General features: G+C 43.4%; 2 protein-coding genes and 1 long non-coding RNA gene across 3 annotated transcripts in view; 2 read left to right on the forward strand and 1 right to left on the reverse strand.

Moving 5' to 3' along the window:
• Nucleotides 1–2,011, reverse strand: part of lmf1 (lipase maturation factor 1) — a 499,938-nt gene extending 497,927 nt beyond the window's left edge. Inside the window, exon 1 of the mRNA XM_033040858.1 lies at nt 1,530–2,011. The gene's annotated coding sequence lies outside the window, so the exon portion shown is untranslated. The remainder of the gene's footprint in view (nt 1–1,529) is intronic.
• A 186-nt stretch (nt 2,012–2,197) lies between these two features.
• On the forward strand, nt 2,198–8,236 carry sox8 (SRY-box transcription factor 8). The gene is made up of 3 exons (XM_033040860.1): nt 2,198–2,941; nt 4,226–4,467; nt 6,253–8,236. The coding sequence occupies exons 1-3, from the start codon at nt 2,520–2,522 to the stop codon at nt 6,978–6,980; spliced, it is 1,392 nt and encodes a 463-aa protein (XP_032896751.1). The 5' UTR covers nt 2,198–2,519; the 3' UTR covers nt 6,981–8,236.
• Nucleotides 4,509–5,016, forward strand: LOC116985812. The gene is made up of 2 exons (XR_004415351.1): nt 4,509–4,597; nt 4,804–5,016. It is a non-coding gene; the product is annotated as an uncharacterized LOC116985812 (long non-coding RNA).
• Nucleotides 8,237–25,858: the final 17,622 nt, after the last annotated feature.

The raw sequence follows: 25,858 nt of genomic DNA on the forward strand, positions 1-25,858 counted from the left end.
ACATCTTACTGCCTTCCATCTCAGGTAACGAGAGAGTGTAATTTTTGATAATTTTATTATAAAATGCCCCAATAGTTTAGTCCATATATTTTTCGAGACGTGTTTATAAGGAGATGCATACCCTCTGCATTAAACATATTTAATGTGGAGATCAACATTATAAGCCGCACCATTAAGTCGAGTTTCGTTTACACGCTTGTAAACAGCTCAGCAATTAATACCATTCAAGTTACCCCCAAGGTCCTCTGAGTTTGTGTTAAACAACGCAATATTTCTAAGCCACATAGCAGACGCTCTCGCTCCAGACTATAACAGAAAAAAAGCAGATTATAAGTATTGTGGAAAGTGGCAAAAAAAATGTGTAAACACTTCTCCGTTGCAAATTCTTGGAGTTTTACTCGAATTATATGACAGGTGTCAGGGGGGAAAATGACCCCAAAGGAAACCTCAAAGATATTCTGAAAAAATAATTCCTATACAGTTTGGATGACCCCACTCTATTTATAACTTTGGTCAAAAGTTGTAGCAAGTTGGATAGACACAAAAAGTTGGAGTAACTCAGCGGGACAGGCAGCATCTCTGGAGAGAAGGAATGGGTGACCTTCCGGGTCGAGACACTTTTTGGATTCACCAGCATTCACACCTTCACAATGTTTCTGGATGTAACCTTCCACAGATGGATATGGCGAGACCCATATCACAGAAGGGACAGAGGAGAAGAAAAGTGAACTGTAATGGGAAGGGAGAAATCCATCAATACTCTCTGAAATCAATTCTTTAGAAATTAACGTGAAATAATAAACATCGAACGTAATAAAATTATCATGTCTTCTACTTATCTGGCAAAATTCTTTTTTATATTAGCTTCATAAAGACTCCAGTCTAGAAAACAATCCATGTATTAAAACGTTCTTACCGAACCGAATGCGCACTGAAACATAAATAATAACTTGTCCACATTCAGACTATAGAGCGTTAATAATGTTGCAACAGTAGACCAAATCACTAAGCTGCTTTGTCGTCAGGGAGAGGTTACACACCAGCTCCTCCGCTATATAATAACCCAGCTTCAAGCTTTGGGAAACATTGCCTGGTGTTTGGTAAACGAGTGGGAGCAGGGGAGAGGGATTCGGCGATAACATACTGGGCCAACCCTCGCGACGGGTAACACCAACACTCACAAAGGTTCCCTGACTACCCCGGGGAAACACTTAATGCAGGTTTAAATGCTGCAGTGGGTCATAACACAGAGAAAGAGAGGAGAGGGAGAGAGAGACAGAAAGAGAGAGAGAGAAAGAAACAGATATAGACAGAGAGAGAGAGAGAGATTACAGAGAGAGAGAGAAAGAGAGAGAGACAGAGATAGAGAAGGAGAGGGAGTGTGTGAGAGAGAGGGGGGGGAGACGGACAGAGACAGACAGAGAGATAGATAGACACAGAGAGAGATAGATGGAGACAGAGAGATGTCGTCAGACAGAGAGTGAGAGCGGGAGGGAGAAATTGAGCTCATACGCGTGTAAGTTACTTACCACGTTAAGAAGCAAAGAAGCAATCGATATGGTCGAAAGTTTAGTGGCAGTTTTCCTTGGGTTTCCGTTTAATTCAATTTAAAGATGAAATATCCACTTTAGCAAGCACATCGCCACTGTCCGGTCTACACATCGCATGATACATAATTCGCCATTCATTTCTGAAGGGTCTGATTTATAAAGACGCCTTCGGTGTGTTCACTCGCTTTAAAGGTCGGGCAACAGGATAAGCGAGCCGCATAGTGTGGAAAATGCACATTGCAACTAAACGTTTTGTTTAAAAAATAATGCATGTCTCCGAACATACACAAATATGATCCACACCGCTGAGATTTCAGCTCTCGTTTCTGTTCGCAGAGAAATAAGAGCTAATTGAGGTAGCACATGCACTGAAATGTTTCGTGAATCGACTTTGCAAGATGAAAAATATCTTCCATCTTGCCAGAAGATTCTTGGTGAGGGCGGCCGTTTAATATTTAAATCGTTAAAAAAAAAAGGACTGCGGGGCGTTGGGACTTAAAAAAACCCAAACCGGGTCGCTCATTCAAGAGACTACCTCCTCTCTTTAACGAGTGGAGCCAATCCCAGAGACGTGGGTACACTCGGGCCAATCAGGGATTCGTAGCCCGGGACTGATATAGCAGCCGTAAACAAACTTCTGACAAAAGTTTCTTTCCCCAAGTTTTCCTGAGCAGCCGCCCGGCGCGTATAGAAGGCGACTTGACACTGAGCCTGTCCACAACAGCCTCCTTATCTCCATGCTCAGCGAAATCTTTCTCCAGCATTGTCTCATTTAAACCCCACACCCCCTCGAATCGAAGCACGTGGCTTTAATGTGGAGAGATCGAGTTTGAAACGGCAGAGTTGAACATTCATCTTATCGCTTCTTAATTTGCCCTTTTTGGAGAGTCGAGTCGAGTCGCGTCGCTTCGGGTTTCTCGCGAGTTAAATGCACCCCTGGCGGCTGCGGTGAACCGGTTTGCCAAGTCGATGCTGAATATGACGGAGGAAAGCGGGCAGGCAGCGGCCGACACGGGCTGCAGCCCCGGGTGCAGCGGCTCCGACAGCGAGTCGGTTGGGTCGCCGGGGTCGGTGTCTGAGGGCGAGACCCAGGCGGAGGACGGCTGCCGCTCGCTGCCCGCCGCCGTGGCCAACAAGAAGCTGGACGGCGAGGAGGACGAGCGCTTCCCCGCCTGCATCCGAGAGGCGGTCAGTCAAGTGCTGAAGGGCTACGACTGGACTCTGGTGCCGATGCCGGTGAGGATAAACGGCACGTCCAAGAACAAGCCCCACGTGAAGAGACCCATGAACGCCTTCATGGTGTGGGCTCAAGCTGCTCGCCGCAAACTCGCCGACCAGTACCCGCACCTCCACAACGCCGAACTCAGCAAAACCCTGGGCAAACTCTGGCGGTAAGGGTCGCGCCCGGCTAGTGCCGCGCTGTGTGCTTGCGGTTTGAGTGGGACATCCACGCGGATTCTCCCCCCTCCCTCCCCCGGGGAATCGGGGAGACATGGTCCGCGGGAGCTGACCCCGACCCAGGAGCAGAGCCTGCCTTCCCCACCTCCACAACGGCCCGGTGTGGCATTCTCTCCCCCACTCCCCACCACCACCAGCCCCATCCCCTCCTCTCCTTCCCCATCCACGGGCTCAACTAAGTACCTTAAAAAAAAAATTGGGAACATTTCTCTCCCGTATTAAAATATATTAGAACCACTACACCCTAATTTTTAAGACCGCGTTTGTTTATTTTTGTTTCCTGCCTTTGTCGGTGGCAATCTCTCTCGCCCTCCGCCAGGCTGAATCCGCTGGGATAACGAGCCAAGACAGATCCGACAGCCTGCCCCGGGCTGGGTCAAGCCCCTCGGCTCTGTGACTTTCTTTGATTCGATCCCAACCCCGACTCCGAGTACAATCCAAGCGCATCACGCAGCGCTCGAATATGGGTCCGTCTTGAGATTGGTGGGCGAGAAGGCTTCAGCCAGTCTGAAGAAGGGTCTCGACCCGAAACGTCACCCAGAGATGCTGCCTGTCCCGCTGAGTTATTCCAGCATTTTGTGTCTATCTTCAGCCTATCGAGTTGGTTGGTGATCCCTCCGTTGAGCCCCCCCCCCTCCCTCTCCCTCTCCCCAAATATTGAGCAGGTTTTAGCGGGCGGAGCGGTCGTCGAACCCTCTAACCCCTTTGCAACGACCTGCGAGCCGAGCGATGCAGCGAGCGGGAAGCTAACGTGCTTATTAGCATGTAAACACTGCAACGGGAGGTCCGCGGGGACTCTTGTGGAAGGAAGATAGGCTTTTCTATTGAAACCTCTTTGGACGCTGATAAAGATCACACAAGTTTTATGTGGGGGGAACGTTTGTCCGGTTTGAAATCCCCAATTCGTTCATTATTAGTCTTTGTTATCGGTCAAGGTGATGGGTGGACGCGAGGTGGAGTTACGTGTATGAAGGAACTGCAGACGCTGTTTTACATTGAAGATAGACACAAAATGCTGGAGCAACTCAGCGGGTCAGGCAGCATCGTTGGAGAGAAGGAATAGGCAACGTTTCGGGTCGAGATTTCAAAGGTAGAATATCCCAGGGGGGTAGGGGGTGGGGGGAATCTGTGGAAAGAGCGGGCTAGAGAGTGGGTTCTGCTGGCTGGGGATTCTGCCAAGCCGCGACTGACCCACTGCCCTTGCCTTCCTTCCACAGCTTGCTGAGCGAGAGCGAGAAGCGTCCCTTTGTGGAAGAGGCGGAGCGCTTGCGGGTGCAGCACAAGAAGGACCATCCCGACTACAAGTATCAGCCCCGCCGCAGGAAGAGCGTGAAGAACGGCCCGGCCGACTCGGAGCAGGGCGCCGATCAGAACCACCTGGCCGTCGGGCAGATGTTCAAGGAGGGCCTGACGGCGGCGAGGGTGACCTCCGACGGTCAACACCCGCCCGAGCACGCAGGTGAGCGAGCAGCCGCTGGAGTATTGGAGGGCTGGGGTCTTGCGAGCGGTTGTGGTGGGAGTTGAAGGGGTGCGCTACTCCAGTGACAAAGCCAAGAAAGCGAGCGAGGATAACGGCGCAGGTCCGAGCAGTCACATCGACTAACTGTTCAAAAGGGAACTGCAGATGCTGGAATATCGAAGGTACACAAAATTGCTGGGGAAACTCAGCGGGTGCAGCAGCATCTATGGAGCGAAGGAAATAGGCGACGTTTCAGTCTGAAGAAGGGTTTCGGCCCGAAACGTCGCCTATTTCCTTCGCTCCATAGATGCTGCTGCACCCGCTGAGTTTCCCCAGCAATTTTGTGTCACATCGACTAACTGGTCGTTTAACCATTTAACGCCCTGGTCATTTTGCTTAAGCATCTTACACCGAAGAACTCCCGAGTTTATCAGAATGCAACTTAGCCTGGTCTCAAAGTTAACAGCGCCCAGTCTTTATTCAAGAGATACCACAATGATTGGTTTGAGTTGAGGAGTTTCTGGCCCTGTTGCGTTGTCCATTGAGAGACAAAAAAATTGTCTCCATTTACAATAAAAACAGAAAATGCTGGGACTACTCAGCGGGTCAGGCCGCGTCTGTGGGGAAAAAAAGACAGTTGACGTTTCAGCTGGAAGATCCTTCGCTTTTCTGATAAATGTCTCCATCTACCGGGGTCAAAAGGTCCACTTCCCTTCCCGAATGCTGTCACCTGTACACGTTCCCGATTCACCACGGATTTGGCCCTCGGGACAAAACGGTAGGAGTTAACGAAAGAGACAGTTTGGACCCTCTAACTTACATTAACCCCTTGTACAAAACGAATTGTTGGGACTTTTCATTTATTTGCGCTTTCAATACACTTTTCGCATAATTGCGAAAATATTCCAACTGGTGGCATAAGGTTCGGCGGGAAGATGAGAGAATCCCAAGCTGTCTTCCTACCAGCAGAGTAGGTTAAAAGGGAGGGTCAATAATGTGGGTGATGAAGTGGATGGTTTCGGTTGGCAGGGAGGCTTATTGGAAGAGAGGGGATGAGGAGATGGTTCAGTGCAGCTTGGCTTACTACAAGAGACGGCGGAAAATTCAGCAGCAGTCTCGGGACACTGAGGGCCCTAGTCCTCTTTCGTATTATTTGTGAAATGTGTGCGTGTACATTTACTATATATATATATATATATATATATATATATATATATATATATATATATATGTATATATGTATATATAATATGTATATACACACGTATATATGTATACATTTTATATTTCATATTATATATTTATATTTATATTATAAAGATATATTTATTACATAAAATGTATATAATATATATGTATATGTGCGTTTATAATATATATGGGTATGTGGTTATATATACACATTGAACAATTTTTTTATCATTTATTAAATTGTTTACAGTGCACTATATTTACATTTTCTATTGTGCTACTGCAAGTTAGAATTTAATTGTTCTATCAGGGACATATGACAATAAAACACTCTTCACTCTCTTGGAAACGTGTTCAGTGGTGACTTTTGAATGGGTATTTGAGATACATTGGAAAGGGTAGTGGGGTTGGGGGAGGATTGTGAGGAAAGAGCATGAAGAAGTGGCTGGTTGGATAACCCTTGCACAGTTTCAATAGCCCAGGGACCTCCTAATGCTTTGTGTGAATTTTTTTTAATTCCCTGTGGCTGTCGTGTAATTGATTGCTCTATTTCTGACTTCTGTAGTAAAGGCCTGTCCTTTTGTTCTTAACCAGGCCACGCGCAAGGGCCCCCAACTCCGCCCACCACTCCCAAAACCGACCTCCACGCAGGCAAGCATGAGCTGAAGAGGGAGGGGCGCTCCATGCCGGAGAACGGCCGCCAGAACATTGACTTCAGCAACGTGGACATCAGCGAGCTGAGCAGTGAGGTCATCAACAACATAGAGACCTTCGACGTCCACGAGTTTGACCAATACCTACCACTGAATGGCCACGGTGTGCCTCTCCCCTCCGACCACAGCCACGGACCGAACATGAGCGGCTCCTACAGCGCTTCCTATCTAACCAGCAGCAGCACCGCCCAAGCCATCTGGAACCATAAGAGCATCTCATCCTCCTCGTCCTCCTCATCGGTCTCCAGCGAACCAAGCCAACAAAGGCTGCACATTAAGACCGAACAACTGAGCCCAACTCACTACAACGACCAACATCACGGCTCATCGCCACAAACCGATTATAGTTCCTACAGCAGCCAGGGATGCAGTCCCATCAGTGCCAGTGCTGCTGCCTTCCCTGGCTCCCAATGTGACTATTCTGACATCCAAGGCCCCAATTACTACAACCCTTACTCCGGATACCCTTCAACCATCTACCAGTACCCTTATTTTCATTCATCTCGCCGTCCTTATGCATCACCCCTTCTGAATAGCCTCTCCATTCCTCCAGCCCACAGCCCGACTAACTGGGACCAACCTGTCTACACAACCCTGACTAGGCCATAGGAAGAGGTAATTTCCCAGGATACACATTGGGAGGGAGGGTGGGAGGGAGGGGGGGAGGGGGGGGGTGCAGGTTTAGGAGATGCATGATCTCAAGAACCCTTGAGACTTAATCAGTCTTCCATGGCATTATGCACTAATGAAAGACTGAATGAGTGGAGCACTGTACCATTCCATTTTAAGTGCCTGCTGATCCAAATGATGCCAATTCTGACCAGTGACAACCATCAGTGACTTAGTTTTTTGTTTGAAAAAGGCAAAAACTTTGGTCTGAAGTGATTACCAGCACGAAGACGGAGAGAAATGAAAACCTCTGAGATCCTCTGTGAGGACAAACTACATTCGAATGAAATAGGTCAGACTCCGCAAATCTTTATTCTTTTCCCTAGTTTGTTTTATTTTCTAAGTTTATGAAAAGAGGTTATGTAAGCGTTGAGGATATCTAAATTTTTGAAACGTGTTGTTTCTGAACTGTAGTTGTTGAAGTGTGTATTTATCTTATGTATTTTTACCTTTTTTACTTGGAACAATTCAAGCAAAAAAAAATTAGTCTTTTTCTTGTGCGATCAAGAATTCATGTGATAATGGAAAGGGTGTCTTGAAGGAAAATGAATCAGTTGACTTATTTCCCATGGGTTTGGGAGGTAGTTTTTTTGAATGACATGCCAATTTTTTTTTTCTAAATCAGAGTGAAAACCATATTTTACTAAACATATTACACGCTTTGAAATCATGTCTTTGTCACAGTTTCTGGATAAAATGGCAAATTTTTCCAACAGAGAAGTTTCAAAAGTTTGTTCCTTGGCAACTTGGACTATTGGGGACCACATATTTTAGCCAACAAGCTGTGAATCTTTTAATTCTCCACCACAATAAAGCCGAACCCATATTAACAAATGCTGTCGATGAATAGGGTAGTCTAATACTGTCTTTTGTTCTCCAGTTTCAATTGTATGCTGAGCATATAAACTTGTTTTCCATTTAAATGCTAATTTGTGCCTTAATGTTTGCAAGAGTAAAAAGATTTATGTTAATTTTTACTTCTATTTTTGGAAAAAAATGTTTGTTTTGAAAAAGATATTCTTGGCAAATCCTTTTTGCAAACTGTTTACTGTATAAAGTTTGAGAAATCAATTGTAACTTAACCATTCTGTTTGTACTAGTCCTCTCTTAGAGGAATGCAGAATAATTTCTGACTAAGCAATGTTAACTTTTGTACAGATAAAATGTCAAGATTAAAAACAAAGCTTTTTACTGTATGTTGGGGCATCTAATTTTAAGAAAAATAATTTGTTCATGGATTAGACAATGAAATGTTAAGACACAGACACAGACGCAGCCCATTTGGCCCCAATGTCTACACTGACCAGCAAGTACCCATCTACAAAAAGCTAAGAAGTTTACTTTGCTTGTAAGCTTATTTGCCTTGGTGATTCAAGTGCTCATCTAACTATGTTTTAAATAATTGCAACCACTCTCAGGGTGAAAAAAAATCTTCCTCAGATCCTCTCTAATCCTTTTATCCCATATTCTAAACCTATGCCCTGGAATGAGGGAATAGGACTGAACAATTAAGCTAAACATTGTTTTTTTGCATTGATTAAATACACAGTTTAAGATTTAAAGACAAAGGGAGTTATGTTTGATGGACCCCTGGTGGATCATTTCTATTTGGAAAGAATCATGTCGATTGCATTGAGGTTCAGAAACATCTTCCAAAAACACAAAATGTATTAGCAAAGGTTTGACATATTTTATTCAATAGCAATGTTTATTTAATATTTGAAGAGCCAGGGAACATAATTAAGAAAACTTGTTCACCTTTGCTGTGGAAAAAAAAAAGACAGGGTTCTCATCAACAAAGTGCCCTTCACAACCTTCATTAACATTCCAACACTCACTAGAAAACAAAGAGGACTTTTTCTAAAGTTACTAAGTTTGAGCCAAGTGAAAATCAACCCTCTAAAAAAATATATGAAAACTCGGTGGTTACTCAGAGATGTTTAATTGAATGGAAAGCAAACTCTGACATCTTGAGTTTTCATAATTGTTTTTGGAAGCTAAATTCTTAACATCTATGTTGGCTAAATCTCATCAGACACGGAGCTGATGAATACAATACTGGAGATTCTCACAATTGCTCATTGTGAATTACCGGCTGCTAATATTTTGCAACAAGCGTCATGTTATTCGCAAGGACCTTATTGAGAACATGTTGCAGGAACTGTGTGTAATTGTCACACATGCTATCTTCGAGTATGTAATCCGAAGTAAGTTGAAAGATGTATTTTATATCATCTGTCATGATCTCAGAGTAACCCAAACATTCACAGTACGCAAGTTATTTTTGGAGCAAATACTATTTAAATGTTGGAAACACGCAAGGCCAAATTTGAATCCAGAAATATTTTACAAAGAGTGTGATAATGATAAAACATCATGATTCTTAGTCATGTTGGCTGAATATTAAATATTGACGAGGACACTGAGAATTCCCTGCTATGCTTTCAATTAGTACCTCGTACATTTTATGTTCATCTGACAGGGCCGAATATGCTCCAGTTTATTAACTGGAAAGAACCGTCATGGAAATTTGTGGATTTACATAAATATCTGCATCTAGTGAGCCAGAAAATGTAGCTTCCATCATTAATTACTGCTGGCTTTATGGAACTAAACAAAAGCTCTCAATATTTATACAAATTGCCATTCAATATAACATTAGCTATTTATTCTTTTAGTCAGAAACAGTAAACCAGCAACACTGCTTATTACCAGATTTACCAATGTTTCTCAGGCCAAAATGAAATCCAATTAATTTGACTGCAAACTATGATAAATGTACAAAATAATGCTCTTATTTCAACAGCGGACATTCATTCAGGATGTGTATTGCTAAATCCAGCAAATTAATTAGATATTCATTCAAACGTTCCTCTTTCCAAATATTGCCCTATTTTATGTCACCAATTTTTAAAGTGGTCTTGGGAATGATAGTTATTCGTGCATTTTCAGGATTTTATCCAACTGAACTGAGAATTGATATAACTTCTTTAATTACAACCACTGATATAATTACATTCTCTTTCATTTACAAACTATGGTCTTCAATCACCTTCCCGTGCCCTCTGCAAAATAAAACATGATCCCACCAATGACCCTCTATGAAGCTTTCCTACCCTATCCAAGGCCTTTTTTCCTTGCTTGTGAATACACAGTCTTGAATGCTTACCTTTTGTCCCATTTGCTTCCTCCAAATCATAACATTGTCATTTTAATCCCCCAACCTTCCTATTTCTTCCCCCTGGAACACACTTTTATTCCGCCCACATACACACCACCCCCCCTGGTTCATCGATCTATTAGGGGCAATTTACAGTGGGCAATTAATCTACCAAACTGAACACTTATAGAAGGCAGGAGGAATGCAGAGTGCCTACAGGAGACACACATGGTCACAGGGCAAAGGTGCAAATTCTACCCGCTAACAGCTGACATCCAAGGTCAGGATTGAACCTGGGACTCTGGAGCTGTGAGGCAACTAATCCTCTTGCTGCACCACTGTGCTGTCCTTTGCATTTTTTCTGTTGGCACGTTTAACATTTCATTCGCACACCCAGCTTTTCTGTTGCCTCTCCGTCAGCTGCCTATTACAACCAACCATTTCCTGAATCACGGCTTTTGTCAATTTAACAGGGGAATAGAATAAACAACCTTATCTGTTTTCTGCTAGAGGTTTTGAATTCTTGCCCAAAAAGCTTGTGTTGGCATAAGCCTCTCATATATTATTGCGCAAAATCCTGTTCCCTTGAGCCACATAAGATGTTAAGGCAGCTGACATAAATCATGGTTGTGGAGAAGAGAGGGGGGGGTCTAGAAAGTTTTTGGGGGTGGGTTTGTGAAGAGAATGCTGTGAATGGTGGAGAAATGGAATTCACTGTGTAATGGAAGAGGCCAGAATGCAAAAAGCCAAGAGATCTCACAGGATTATAGATAGGACAAGACCTCATGGAGAGTGAGAGGGCCAGCCTTAATGGGATTTGAAAGCCATCATTATATCATGAAATGAATGGAGAGAGCATTCTCAAACCAGCTTGGCATGCATGGGGTGGAACTTCAGTGTGGCATCCAACTGAAATGCCCGAGGTTTGTCCATCTGCAACCAATTTAATTGCGGGGACAATGTAAATGTGGTCTCCCGGACTCTCAATATATATATCAAATTTAACCACAGAGACAGAGACAATGTGCTACTTAAACGGACTTGTATAATTAGGTTTGCCAACCCTCCCAGATAGTAGGGGGGAATTAAATAAATCTCCAGGAGTCTGCTGGGAGCAACCCAGGAGATGACTTTCTGTCAGCATGAGGAGATTGTTCACAGTCATTGCACAGACTGAGCCAGCCCAGAGGATGCCAGTGTAGGGAATGAACTAGCAATGTTCACAGTGGGATCAGATGTTCCAGTCTGAAGCAAAGAGCAGAGCAGCTGTTTGGATGTGGCAATTGCCTTCCTTCTCACCCGGAGTGGGCTGAAACATAGAGGAACGAGAGAGATAAATAAGAGATAATCCCCCACCACCGGCAAGGTCCAAAATCAAGGCGTGAAGCTGGTGTCACACTCAAATTAAAGGTTGTGTTGAGAAGCCCCAGCTATTTGTGACCCTCTTCCACAGAGGAGCCCTTCTCACATGGGATCCCTTCAGCCTCTCTGCATGGGTCTCCCTATAACTCAGGATCCTTCTTACATGGGACTTCCTCGTGACCAGGAACTACTCTGAACATGCTATCCTCCCATATGGCTCTTGGATGGAGATTAGTCATTAATGTTCTCTCACTCAGTGATGTGACAACATTTGCTTCAAAGCAGTATGTTATAGGATAAAGCCTCCCATAATAGATCCAGACAGACTTGGTAACCCTCTACATAGTGCACATCACCATCTCAGTACGCCCCAAAGTGTTTAATAGTCTATGAAGTGCAGTCATCAAGTCATAGAGTCGTTCAGCATGGAAACAAACCCTTTGACCCAACTAGTCCACGTTGATTGTGTCCATTTAAGATAGTCCCAGTTTCCTGCATTTGATCCATATCCATCTAAATCCTTTCTATCCATGTGCAAATGTCTTTTAAATGTTGTTATGGTACCTGCCTCCACCACTTCCTCTGGCAGCTTGTTCCATATACCCACTACATTCTGTGTGAAAAGTTGCCCCTTAGGTTCCTATTATATTGTTCCCCTCTCACCTTAAACATATGTCATCTAGCTCTTTATTTCCCTATACTAGGAAAATACTGTGTGCTTTCATTCTATCTCTGCCACATGATTTTATACCCCTCTATACGTTCAGTTGTGTTGGACTGATGAACTCTGGTTGCCAGTCTGAAAACACCAATGTTGGGCGAGTCGAGAACCAGGGGCCACAGTCTTAGAATAAAGGGGAGGTCATTTAAGACTGAGGTGAGAAAAAACTTTTTCACCCAGAGAGTCGTGAATCTATGGAATTCCCTGCCACTGAGGGCAGTGGAGGCCAAGTCACTGGATGGATTTAAGAGAGAGTTAGATAGAGATCATGGGGCTAGTGGAGTCAAGGGATATGGGGAGAAGGCAGGCACGGGTTATTGATAGGGGACGAACAGCCATGATCACAATGAATGGCGGTGCTGGCTCGAAGGGCCAAATGGCCTCCTCCTGCACCTATTTTCTATGTTTCTATGTCTCACAGGCAACTCCAACTTGAATTATTTTAGGAATATTGGGTGAGGGATAAATATTGGTCTGAAAATCAGGAAGAAATCATTGACCTCTTTTAAACCAATCCATGAGATCTTTACATCGAAGTCTTGGGGTAACTCCTTCTTTGAAAGATGATAAACCTCTGACAGTGCCACATTCCTTCATTCATGACTGAATTACTAACACGTGAGAGGCGGATCGCTTCTATCATTATTAGTGTTAATTGCTGGAAGAAGACCAAGCAAAGTTATTTTAGGGAGCTCTATTCAATGTGTGTAGTGTTTTTACTTTGATGTTTTACTTTCAAGCAGTTACTGTTTGCTTTCAACAATTAAGAGGTCACCATAATAGTTGTGCCTTGCTTTATTAAGTAAGACAGCACATGTATCAGACACAGGCTGAATTGTGTTAATAAATCTAATGAATATTGAACATTGCAGAAGGAGTCAAGGTGGAAGTGTCAACATTTGTTATATTACATTAAATGTTGTTGGAGAAAGCTTGATATGGTGGAGGATCTGTGGAATTTATTGCCACAGATGTCTGTGGAGGCCAAGTCAATGATATTTTTAAATGGGGGATTTGCAGATTCCTGATTAGTAAGGATGTCAGCGGTTATGGGGAGAAGGCAGGAGAATGGGGTTGGGAGGGAATCGGGTTGAGAGGGGGAAAGATAAATCAGCCATGATTGAATGGCCGAGTAGACATGATGGCCTAATTCTGCCCCTATTACTAATGACATATGTATAGTTTTGTTGAACATTTCATTCATATAACACCTATCCAAAGTGCTTCACAGTCACTGAAATTCTCTTCATGTGAGTCCACCACTGTTAATAGCCTCCTCTTTCATCCAATAGTCACTTGCTAAGTATCATTTCCAACAGAAAACACAACAAGCTGCTCTCAGTCTCAAGTACCTCTCCTTTCTTTGTTCCTTCTCAGATAGCCAGTGGCCTGAAGGCAATAATGGTCTCTTATTACACTCTCCCCATTTCATAAATTCATCTTCTAATTTTCATTTACAAGGCTACAGTACTTCTCTCCCCTGCGACAGCTCAAAGGGTGTATTTCTCCACACCTTTCCCAATTTCAGGAATTTTCGAAGGTCTTTTCAGCTATTGAGGTACTTTTCAAGTGGTGGACATTTTTAATTACATCAGGAAGGTCACTTGTAGAAACAAGGAACTGCGGACGCTGGTTTACACAAAAGAACACAAAAAGTTGGAGTAACTCAGCGGGTCAGGTAGCATGGAAGGTTTAGCATGGTGAACTTCAGACAGCACCATAAAAGGATAGCAACTTCATTGAAATCAGCTGACTCGGGACATATTTTGCAGGAAAATGATTTAATGATATTACATGTTCCTGGTTGAAAGCCTCAACAAAGTAAGGCATTCCATGTAGTGGTGCAGCTTGCGAATTACATACAGCAGCAGCAGAATGACTGTAAACAGCAGCAGCACCCCACATCAATCCACATTTAGTACCTGCAGTGGTTTACAGTGCAACGCTGCCTTTGTTGCAGCTGCAACTTCTGGATCTGATTATTGGAATGGAATGGAATACTTTATTGTCACATGTGACAAGGCACAGTTTGCTTGCTTACCCAAAGTATGCAAATAGCGGCCATCTATGCTGCTGACAAAATTACAAAGTTAGCCGGCTCCTCCTTTCTTCTCCCCCCCCTCCCCCACAGTGGATCGCTGGATCCCCATTGTCCATTGTTCTCCCCCCCCCCCTCCCCATTGTCCATTGTTCTTCCCCCTCCCCTCACAGCAGTCCCCTCACGCCAGGTCCTCCATCTGATCTGATCTGCGGTCTGTAGGCGATGCTGGATGACTTGGGAACTGGAGAACAGACATTGACAAGCCAGCAGTAATGATGGAAACTGTGAGCCTTCAGCAGCTCTTCACTAGGTCTGTACCAGCATAAGGTGCACTAGTGTATCACACCCTTGTTTTGGAGCAAATACATTTCTAGGCCAGTGTTTGTAACCATCCAAAATCTTTCTTCCCATATCCTAACCAAATTCCACTCTTCCATCACCTCTTTCTCTCTCACTAGACTGCGCAGGCTCTTTATGGTAAGAAATCCTTTATATGTAACGTGAAATTTCGCTTTCAAAAGTTGTCTTGCAAAGATTGCAAACTACATGAGGAATAAGCCCGAGAGAGATCGAATGGGAGCATTAGTCATGAAATTGCTGATAAAATGATGGGACATCCTGCTCCTTTTGGATATTTAATAATGGGAAAATGATTAGCAAAAATGCATATTCATACTTTTCATGCTAACAGTGTTTTCCCTTTTTGGTTCCAGCTTTTCTTTTGTAGCCGAAACCCAGGGTGTTTGAGAAAAGCAAAACAAACGTATATCCCAGGAAATGGCACCATTTGCTCTGCTGGAGTAAGCCAGATTTTAAATCCTGTTCTGCACAGGGCTAAACGGGCAGTGTTGTTTTGGTATGAAACCAAGGGCACACTAAAAAGGAATGCGCTGAATTTTAATGATTAGTTATTGTGAGCAAACAGCTCTTTGTCTTTTGTTTAATCCAGAACACAATGAAAGAATTAATTGAACAGAAAATGACAGGGCATATAACTGACAAGTCATTAATGCCTTCTGTATAGCTGATTGGATGCACATGTGGGCAGAATTTCAATTGCATTCTCTCCCCTCCTGTCCCCAGTACGGACTGTGGGTTGTGAAGGAAGGTGGAACAGAACATTAAAAAAACTACCACATGCATCTATATTTTTTATTCTGCCTTATTTCTTAATTTTTATTATGCATTATTTCTTAATTTTAATCCATGGCCTTCTAACATTAATTAAACAGTAAAAAATGAGGTCCCTTATCATTTGGACCACAATTCTTTTGTTGGAATTGTCAGTGGCCGGTTTACTGAATCTTGTGAAGAAATTACAAGATGTTTAGCTTTGCAGTTTCATCTTCTCCTTCAGTTCGGGAGACGGTGAAAGAGCTTAAATCATAACTGCTGTGAGTTATTTTGAATGCAAGTACAGTATATGTGGGTGGTATGGGAGGCGTCCCGAAAGGAGGGATGTTAATCCACTATTCGGGGTTGGACTGAAACCAAGTCCACTGGGGTGAAAGGACACAGTTGTGACATTTGTGCCACCCAGCCCTGCAAGCTAAGTTAGAGCAATGACTTCATATCTCGTTCTGCAGTTAATGAATCATTTCATACCCTCATTAATTGGAAATTATTACTTCAGTTTAAATAAGGGCGTAGACCTAAAGGGGTGTGTTAAATTCATAATGTACAAGGATCTCTCATCAGCCTTGTGCAAAGGTCTTTGCAGGAATCTCCCACTGTGCACAAGACCTAAGACCTTTTGAAATTGAACTGGCCTCATATGCCAAAAGCAAGGGGGAGAAATCAGGTAGGCTGTGGATCACAGGGTGAAGGTTGACTTGTGACTCGTAATGAGGAACTTGAGAGGTGTTGACGTTGGATACGGTATTGGGCTCAGATTGAGGAAGAGGAGAGTTGGGGTAAGGGGGAGCTGAGATGCCAACAGATTGGGGATGAATATTGAGTTGTGTTGGGGTATTGTGAGAGGGACAGCAGGAAAAATAGGTCTTACTGCCAGAAGATGGGTCTTGGACTCCAAGACAGTGGACCAGGTATGAGTGGTCCTCTGATTAACGCTGACACAAACCATAACTATCATTACCTCACCTCTAATTGATGGCCTTGACTTTATACATGTGTTTCACACCAAAACAAGCAGTTAAGCCATTTAACATTGCAGTGCCTTTCCAGTAACTTTACTTTGAGGACCCAGAACACATTGTGGAATGTATACAATTGGATTTTAACAGAGAAGATAACATCCTGCTTAGCAAGTGAATTTCTAGACCAGAGTGTGGTAATTTCCAAATAGACCACAGATAAAAATGAAAGCCAATCTTGTTATGCAATTTCAATCTTTTTATCCAGTTTGTAACTTTGAAGTAGCAGGTTTCATAAAGGCATAAATTGATTAAAGAAGTAATTTCAATAGTCCAGTGAATTTATTCTGTGTGTGGATGGTTTGTACATATCAAAAACTTCTCAAGTGTGACTTCTCTAAAATCCAGAACAACACAGATGCTTCCCATTTCTGCAGAGGCTCCACAAATGAGAAAATTAACTATGTTCCATGAAAAAAAGATTCAATTCGACCTGTGGCATTCCCACAAACCAGAGAATTATGATTCATTGTACTGCAAGGCTTGTTTAAATGTATTCATTAGTTGCAAGACCAGCATTTATTGCCCAAATGCCCTAAAGAGGTGCATTTCTATTTGAATCACTGCAGTCTGTTAGTGAAGGCAAACTATTGGTATTGAGCTTGAGTTCTCTGAGTATAACACAGTGATGGTAGTGGAGCAAGTCAGGTTGTACGTTCCTTGGAGAGGAACAGAGATGATGGCCTTCCTGAGCACTAAGTATTTCTCGCCAGTGGAAGCTGTAGGTTTTAGGGACAATTTCCTTTGCAAGACAACAGTTCTGGAGTGACTCAGTGGGTCAGATGGCATCTATAGATGGATGGCATTTCGGGTCAGGGCCCTTCTTCAAACTAGTCAACAGAAGGGTCCCCACCCAAAACGGCGCCTGGTCGTTCCCTCCATGGACGCTGCCTGACCTGCTGTGTTACTCCAGCACTTTATGTTTTACGCAAATGTCTCTACATTTTCCTTTGCCATCTTTTCACTTAAACTCTGCATTGTAACTAACACTCTGCAATCGCCACTTTAAATGGGGGAGCTAAGGCTTGTATTTTTATTTATGTTTGTGGGATGCAGATTTTGCTGGTACGGTCAAGATTAAACTATTGCACCAAGTGTGCCAAAATATTTTTGGAATGCTTGATTTTGAGAGCTTCACAAACTGAAGATCATTGTTCTTACCTTAATAAAAAATACTTTTAAAAGGAAAATGGGCCTGGAATCATGTTTTAATATGCTCGTGACAGGAAATGCCAGCTACATCTGGCATGCATCCAGAAAATTATTCTTATTAAATTAGCGATTGCTAAATCAAGCAATGACCATAAACGAGGGAGGAAATGGTATTCAAATTTAGAAAATATCCTATTCAACAGAGAACAAAAAACAACCCTCCTGTCTTGAGCCTGTAAAATATTTACAAGATGATTGTTAGTGTTAGGGTTAGGGTGGTCTCCTACTGGGCTGAGGTTTAAGAACCACAGAATGGATACAGCACAATAGGAAGCCATTGGGCCCGTCGAATCTGTACATAAGGGCAGACAGCTAGTCCCAATGCATCCCCAAAGGTCAGCAAATTATTTTACTCAGCGTATTTTTCCAACTTAATTTCAGATGCCAAAATTGAATCTGCCCCTACTTCTCACCTGGGAAGGGAATTCCCAGCCTTTGATCATTCAGTGTGTGAAATAGATTTTCTCGTGTCCCTTTTGATTCTTTTGCCAATCACCTTCATTCTGGTTCTCAGCCCGCTGTCAACGAGAACTGCTTTACTCCATCTACTCTCTCAATCACCTCTGTTCCGAGGAGACCAACCCTAGCTTCTACTGTGCGCCCACAAACCTAAAGCTCCTCAATTCAGGAATCATTTTAATCAATCTTTTACTGAACCCTCTGTAAAGATTTTCACATATTTCCTAAAGTATGGTGTCCAGAACTGAACAACAGTTAAACCGAACAGCTGGTGGAATTCATATTCTACAGAAGACCCAACCCGAAACATTGCATTTCCATGTCCCCCAGAGATACTGCCTGACCCACTCAGCTCCTCCAGCACTTTGTGTCCTGTCCAATTTAGGAAACCTGAACGGAAACCTCTGGAGAATTTGCGCCCCACCCAAGGTTTCCATGCGGTTCCCGGAGGTTCCTGGAGGTTTTTGTCAGTCTCCCTACCTGCTTCCACTACCTGCAACCTCCGGAAACCACCTGCAACCTCCGGGAACCGCACGGAAACCTTGGGTGGGGCGCAAAGTCTCCAGAGGTTTCCGTTCAGGTTTCCTAAGTGGGACAGGGGCATGAGATTGATGCTCAAAATTCCAGCACCTGAAGTTCCTTGTGTCTAGTGTTTCATAAAGGTTCATTTTGACTTCAGCTCGTTAGAAAGCAATTAACTGTTGTCACAATGCAGACAAAATGATGGACAGTGTGATTATTGATTTCTGCACAATGCAAGAACGTGCAGGTAGCTTCTGGATAAATAAATCATAACATGATTTGCAAATGTGGAAGGTTAATTAATTGCAAGTTAATTACTGATTTGCTAGGACTTATGAACAATTATAGAGTATAAATATTTTTAATAGTCTAAAGGAAAATGCTTTACCTTAATAATCTCTAACAATTTATTTTAAGTTTCTTGTGTGCAGTTCCTTTGTGAGCATTTTCCTACCTCTTCCTAACCTTTCATTTTGTCCCTCAGCAAGCCTGGTTATAGCTACTCCTGAGGAGATGCTGTCACTGACCCACCTCACAGGATGTGAGCTGCCTATCGTGTCCTTCAGGTTCACCCACTGTACAGGTGCACTGGTGCATCCTCTAGTCAATTGGAGTTTATTGCCTAATGCACAAGTACATTGAGGTACAGGGTACAGTGAAAATCTTGCTTGCAGCAGCAACACTAACACAAACCATAAATCATATATAATTTATCCATAAGCTATGAATAAATTCCACATGACAATGAAAAGAAAAAACACTCTGCAAATCCAACAAGACATCAGTGCAAAACACGATTAGAAAATAAGTCAATAGACAATAGACAATAAACAATAGACAATAGACGCAGGAGTAGGCCCTTCGAGCCAGCACCGCCATTCACTGTGATCATGGCTGATCATCCACAATCAGTACCCCGTTACTGCCTTCTCCCCATATCCCTTGACTCCGCTGACTTTAAGAGCTCTATCAAATTCTCTCTTGAAAGCATCCAGAGAATTGGCCTCCACTGCCTTCTGAAGCAGAAAATTCCACAGATTCACAACTCTCTGGGTGAAAACGGTTTTCCTCATCACTGTTCTAAATGGCTTACCCCTTATTCTTCAACGGTGGCCCCTGGTTCTGGACTCCCCCAATATCGGGAACATGTTTCCTGCCTCTAGCGTGTCCAAACCCTTAATAATCTTATATGTTTCAATAAGATGTCCTCTCATCCTTCTAAATTCTAGAGTATACAAGCCCAGTCGCTCCATTCTTTCAATATATGACAGTTCCGCCATCCCGGGAATTAACTTTGTGAACCTACGCTGCACTCTCAATAACAAGAATGCCTTTCCTCAAATTTGGAGATCAAAACTGCATGCAATACTCCAGGTTTGGTCTCACTAGGGCCCTGTACAACTGCAGAAGGACCTCTTTGCTCATATACTCAACTCCTCTTGTTATTGCCAACTTATTGCCATTAGCTTTCTTCACTGCCTGCTGTACCTGCATGCTTACTTTCAGTGACTGATGAACAAGGACGCCCAAATCTCGTTGTATTTCCCTTTTCCTAACTTGACACCATTGATAATAATCTGCCTTCTTGTTCTTGCCATCAAAGTGGATAACCTCCCATTTATCCACATTAAACTTTAACTGCCATGCATCTGCCCACTGACCCAACCTGTCCAAGTCACCCTGCATCCTCATAGCATCCTCCTCACAGTTCACACTGCCACCCAGCTTTGTGTCATCTGCAAATTTGCTAATGTTACTTTTAATCCCTTCATCTAAATCATTAATGTATATTGTAAATAGCTGTGGTCCCAGCACCGAGCCTTGCGGTACCCCACTAGTCACTAACTGGCATTCTGAAAGGGACCCGTCAATCCCTACTCTTTGTTTCCTGTCTGTCAACCAATTTTCTATGCATGTCAGTACCCTACCCCCATTGTGTTCTAATGTGTTCTAATTTTGCCCACGAATCTGTGTGGAAACTTATCAAATGCTTTCTGAAAGTCTAGGTACACTACATCCACTGACTCTCCATTGTCCATTTTCCTAGTTACATCCTCAAAAAATTCCCGAAGATTAGTCAAGCAAGATTTCCCCTTTGTAAATCCATGCTGACTTGGACAGATCCTGTTACTGCTATCCAAATGTGTCGCTATTTCATCTTTTATAATTGACTCCAGCAGCTTCCCCACCACCGATGTCAGGCTAACTGGTCTATAATTCCATGTTTTCTCTCTCCCTCCTTTCTTAAAAAGTGGCATAACATTAGCTACCCTCCATTCAACAGGAACTGATCCTGAATCTATAGAGCATTGGAAAATGATCACCAATGCTTCCACAATTTCTACAGCCACTTCCTTAAGTACCCTGGGATGCAGACCATCAGGGATGGTCTGCATCCCATGGGGATTTATCAGCCTTCAGTCCTATCAGTCTACCCAACACCATTTCCTGCCTAGTGTGAATTTCCTTCAGTTCCTCCATCACCCTAGGCCCTCTGGCCACTAGTGCATCTGGGAGATTGTTTGTGTCTTCCTTAGTGAAGATAGATCCAATATACCTGTTCAAGTCCATGGTGGTGCAAGAAGATCCATCTTGTTCCATTGCCGAACCAGGATTAGGGTTGTGCAGGTTGGTTCAAGAACCTGATGTTTGTTGGAAAATAGCTGTTCCTAAATGTAGTAACATGGGACTTCAGGTACCTCCTACCTGATGGTAGCAACGAGGAATGAGCCTGGTCCAGATGATGGGGATCCTTGGTGGTTGATGAAGAAGCAAGGAACTGCAGATGCTGGTTCACAAAAGAAGACTCAAAGTGCTGGAGTAACTCAGCAGGTCAGGCAGCATCTCAGGAGAACATCGTTAGGTGACATTTCAGGTATGGACCCTTCTTAAGACTTCTTGCAGCAGCATCTGTCAAATGATTCTAGCCTAACCAATTTAGATGGGGTGAGTGGAGTTCCTTGAATAGGTGGGCTAACTGTTGGGATAACTATTATCATTTATTTATTTAATGTGTTTGTAAGTGAACGCATTGTGAAGGTAATGTGTGGAGATTTGATGGCACCTTGAAATTTCCCTTTACACGTGATCTGCAGCTGGGAAGCATAGGAACTTGGTGACTTCTTCATCTCCAGACAGAGTAGTCTGAAGGCTGTTCTGCTTTTAAGGATTGTATCATCTTTCCAAACACCCTTGGTGTTCTTGCAACAACATTCCATTTGGAATGTTTAAAGTCTGTCTGCCACTGTATGTCCCAACCCTATAAGGTTTTCATTGCAGTGTACAAAATAAAATCCTTATTTATTAGTTTGGATGACCGACTATTTTCCAGCATCGCAGCAAGGAATATTGAGACATGGTGCTGGCAGATGAAATCATAGGACTTAGATGTTGTGCCTGAATAGAAATAGACAATAGACAATAGACAATAGACAATAGACAATATGTGCAGGAGTAGGCCATTCAGCCCTTCGAGCCAGCACTGCCATTCAATGTGATCATGGCTGATCATCCCCAATCAGTGCCCCGTTCCTGCCTTCTCCCCATATCCCCTGACTCCGCTATTTTTAAGAGCACTATCTAGCTCTCTCTTGAAAGCATCCAGAGAACCTGCCTCCACCACCCTCTGAGGCAGAGAATTCCACAGACTCACCACTCTCTGTGAGAAAAAGTGTTTCCTCGTCTCCGTTCCAAATGGCTTACTCCTTATTCTTAAACTGTGGCCCCTGGTTCTGGACTCCCCCAACATCGGGAACATGTTTCCTGCCTCTAGCGTGTCCAAGCCCTTTACAATCTTTTATGTTTCAAATGAGATCCCCTGTCATCCTTCTAAACTCCAGAGAAAGAATACCGAATACCCACCCAACTGAGATAACAGGCAGCGAGATGTGTGATTCAAGAGACAGAGAGCACACTGGAGTAAATGCACCAAAGCTTCCTGAGATGTTGGTAATCTGTCTACAGATTGGTGAGGGTGGTTTAGGTTTATTATTCTCACGTAAGAACTTTTAACTGAACTTTTACCAAAGGTTGAAAGCTTTGTTTGCATACACTCCAATCAGATCAAGTAATACGATAAACAAATACAACAAGTACACAAATGAAGTACATATCAGGGTGAATCACAATTTGGTTTGGCAACAGCTAAGCTCAAGCCCCCAATAAATTTCAGAGTTCATAATGTCCATCACACAGAGCAGCTTCCTCACCATCGTCCCCATCTACACTTCACACTGCAAGTCATGGCACCACTTTGCCACGCAAGCCCAAGAGCTGCTCTGCACAACACCGGCTGACGCTTCCAAGGCCGCCTGGGTCAAGACGATATGGAGAGACCAGTGGAACTCAGCGGAACCATCTAGGCTACACCAGTACATCAATGACCCCCATGGACGTCCCTGGCCAGGACCTTCCCCCGAAAGCAGTGGACAACCCTCAACAGCTTGAGGACAGGCATCAGACGCTATGGAGTAGCGATGAAGAGGTGGGGCCTCGTGGACAGCGCCTCCTGCGAGTGTGGGGACCCAACACAGACAGTGGAGCACACAGTCACCAGTTGCCCCAAACACCGGCCACCGAATGGTGAACGAGGCCTGATTGACCTGGATTATAGCACTTGGCTTGGCTCGCCTCAACGGAGCTGCAGGTGTAAAAGACATACGACAGAAGAAGAAGGGAAAGCAGATCAACATAATCAAGGACCTCTTTCACACTGGTCATTCTCTTTTCTTCCTTCAACCATTGGGCAGAAGGCTCAAAAACTTGGAAGCATGTATCACCAGATTTAGAAACAGCTTCTTCCCAACTTCTTCAGACTACTGAACAGTCTTCCCGTAAGCTAAGCTGATCTTATCATTGCGGACTCTGTAACTAACACTAGATTGCTGTGACACTATGTTATTGTGATATTTCTCTCTGAGCTTCCTATACGTGTGTATGGCTTGATTGTACTCATGTATAGTATAATATGATTTGACAGGATAGCAGGAAAGCAAAGCTTTTCACGATATCTCGGTATATGTGACAATAATAAACCAACACCAGTGCCAATCAATTTACTGGAGCTGCCCTGGACCTCTCCTCTGCTGGGGATAAATACCCGATCTTCCAACCTACCTCGTTGCGGCGCTTGAACTTTTTTTAGTATTAGTTTAGTTTAGTTTAGAGATACAGCATGGAAACAGGCCCTTCAGCCCACCATAAGGTCATAAGTGATAGGAGCAGAATTAAGCCAATCGGCCCATCAAGTCTACTCCACCATTCAATCATGGCTGATCTATCTCTCCCTCCTAACCCCATTCTCCTGCCTTCTCCCCATAACCTCTGACACCTGTACTAATCAAGAATCTATCTAACTCTGCCGTAAAAATATCCACTGACGGCCTCCACAGCCGTCTATGGCAAAGGATTCCACAGATTCTCCACCCTCTGACTAAAGAAATTTATCCTCATCTGCTTCCTAAAAGAACGTCCTTTAATTCTGAGGCTATGACCTCTAGTCCTACACTCTCCCACTAGTGGAAACATTCTATCCACATCCACTCTATCCAAGCCTTTCACAATTCTGTATGTTTCAATGAGGCCCCCCCTCATTCTTCTAAACTCTAGCGAGTACAGGCCCTGTGTAGTTCCGATCTTGGACGACTAAGTCCGTGCCGACCAGCGATCCCCGCACACTAACACAAACCTACACAAACGAGTGACAATTTACAATTTTACTGAAGCCAATTAGCCTACAAACCTGCATGTCTTTGGAGTGTGGGAGGAAACCAGAGATCTTGGAGAAAACCCACGCAGGTCATGGGGGGAATGTACATAATCCATACAGGGAGCTTAATCTGCATTTTCTTTGCAGCTGTAACATTATTTTCTTCATTCTGTTTATCTTCCATTTTCACTACCTGGTATGTTCATGTATGATATGCTTTGCCTGGATAGAATGTAAAACAATGTTTTCAACTGTATCTTGTTACCAGTGACTATGATAAACCAATATCAATATTAGACAAACACCAATACCTTACCAACACATAATGCTGACCCAATATCTCTTACCAATAATTTTTTTTAAATCTTCCGTCTTAAGCAGTTCTCGTTCTGGGCATGCCAGCAAGGTTCCTTATAACTCTTCCTTAACTCTTAAATACAGTTGTTCTCATATACCTTTGTCTTCATTGAGAACCATGTATTTTTTACAAAAGGTAGATAACCAAAAAGTTATAGAAACAAACATTAGCTATAAGTAGCCGGATACTGGAAACATTCTACGCCTCATTTCTCAGTCTCAGTGGTGGAAATATAATTGTAACTTGCTGTGTTTTAAATTACAATTCGAAACAGATTGTTGAAAATTAAGGCCATGCTGCAGCGATCAGTCCTACACGTTATGGTTATCTTAGTAAGCAGTAGATGTTTGGAGTGCAGAGATGAGCATAGAGAGATGAGCATCACCTACTCTCCACTAGTAATTTGGAGAGTCTACTTCAGCCACGTGTAGTCATCCACTCATGCTCTCCCTTCCTTTGTACTAGCTCTAGCTCTATTTTTCTGAATGGATCTTTAATTTAGTTTAGTTTAGTTTAGAGATACAGCGCGGAAACAGGCCTTTCGGCCCACCAAGTCCGCGCCGACCAGCGATCCCCATACACTAGCACTATCCTATGCACTAGGGACAATTTGAAATATTGTTTCACCAAAGCCAATTAACCTACAAACCTGCACGTCTTTGGAATGTTGTATGAAGCCGGAGCACCCGGTGAAAACCTACGAGGTCACGGGGAGAAGGTACAGACTGCGTACAGACTGCACCCATGGTCAGGATCGAACACGGGTCTCTGACGTTGTAAGGCAGCAACTCTACTGCTGCGCCACCCTAAATCTTCAGTCTTTTCTTATTTTCCTGGATTATTTTGTTTTAGATCCACTCTGATATAGGCCATTGATCACTGAGCTCGAGTATCCAGGTCAATGTTCAAGATTGCTTCACTTCTTAACATGTCACATTCTTTAATCTTTCACATTTGCCAAAGAATACAGGCACATTTATTTTTTTGTGAGGAGAATATGAAAGTGGCTGTGAATTCTTCAGCTGAAAGCAAACCCAATCTTCCTGTTTGGCTTTGGAACTCACTCCCCATTTGACCTCACTGTTTATGTAATCAGAAATTTATTTTCTTTGGAAATCTGCTC

The sequence above is a fragment of the Amblyraja radiata genome, chromosome 22 (genome assembly GCF_010909765.2).
Source record: "Amblyraja radiata isolate CabotCenter1 chromosome 22, sAmbRad1.1.pri, whole genome shotgun sequence".
NCBI lineage: Eukaryota > Metazoa > Chordata > Chondrichthyes > Rajiformes > Rajidae > Amblyraja > Amblyraja radiata.

Bases quoted from the DNA above. Each gene is read 5' to 3' on its own strand.
- sox8 (XM_033040860.1), top strand. From the start codon at position 2,520: ATGCTGAATATGACGGAGGAAAGCGGGCAGGCAGCGGCCGACACGGGC. The intron at 2,942-4,225 runs GTAAGGGTCGCG...TTCCTTCCACAG, and splicing joins ACCCTGGGCAAACTCTGGCG to CTTGCTGAGCGAGAGCGAGA. The intron at 4,468-6,252 runs GTGAGCGAGCAG...GTTCTTAACCAG, and splicing joins ACACCCGCCCGAGCACGCAG to GCCACGCGCAAGGGCCCCCA.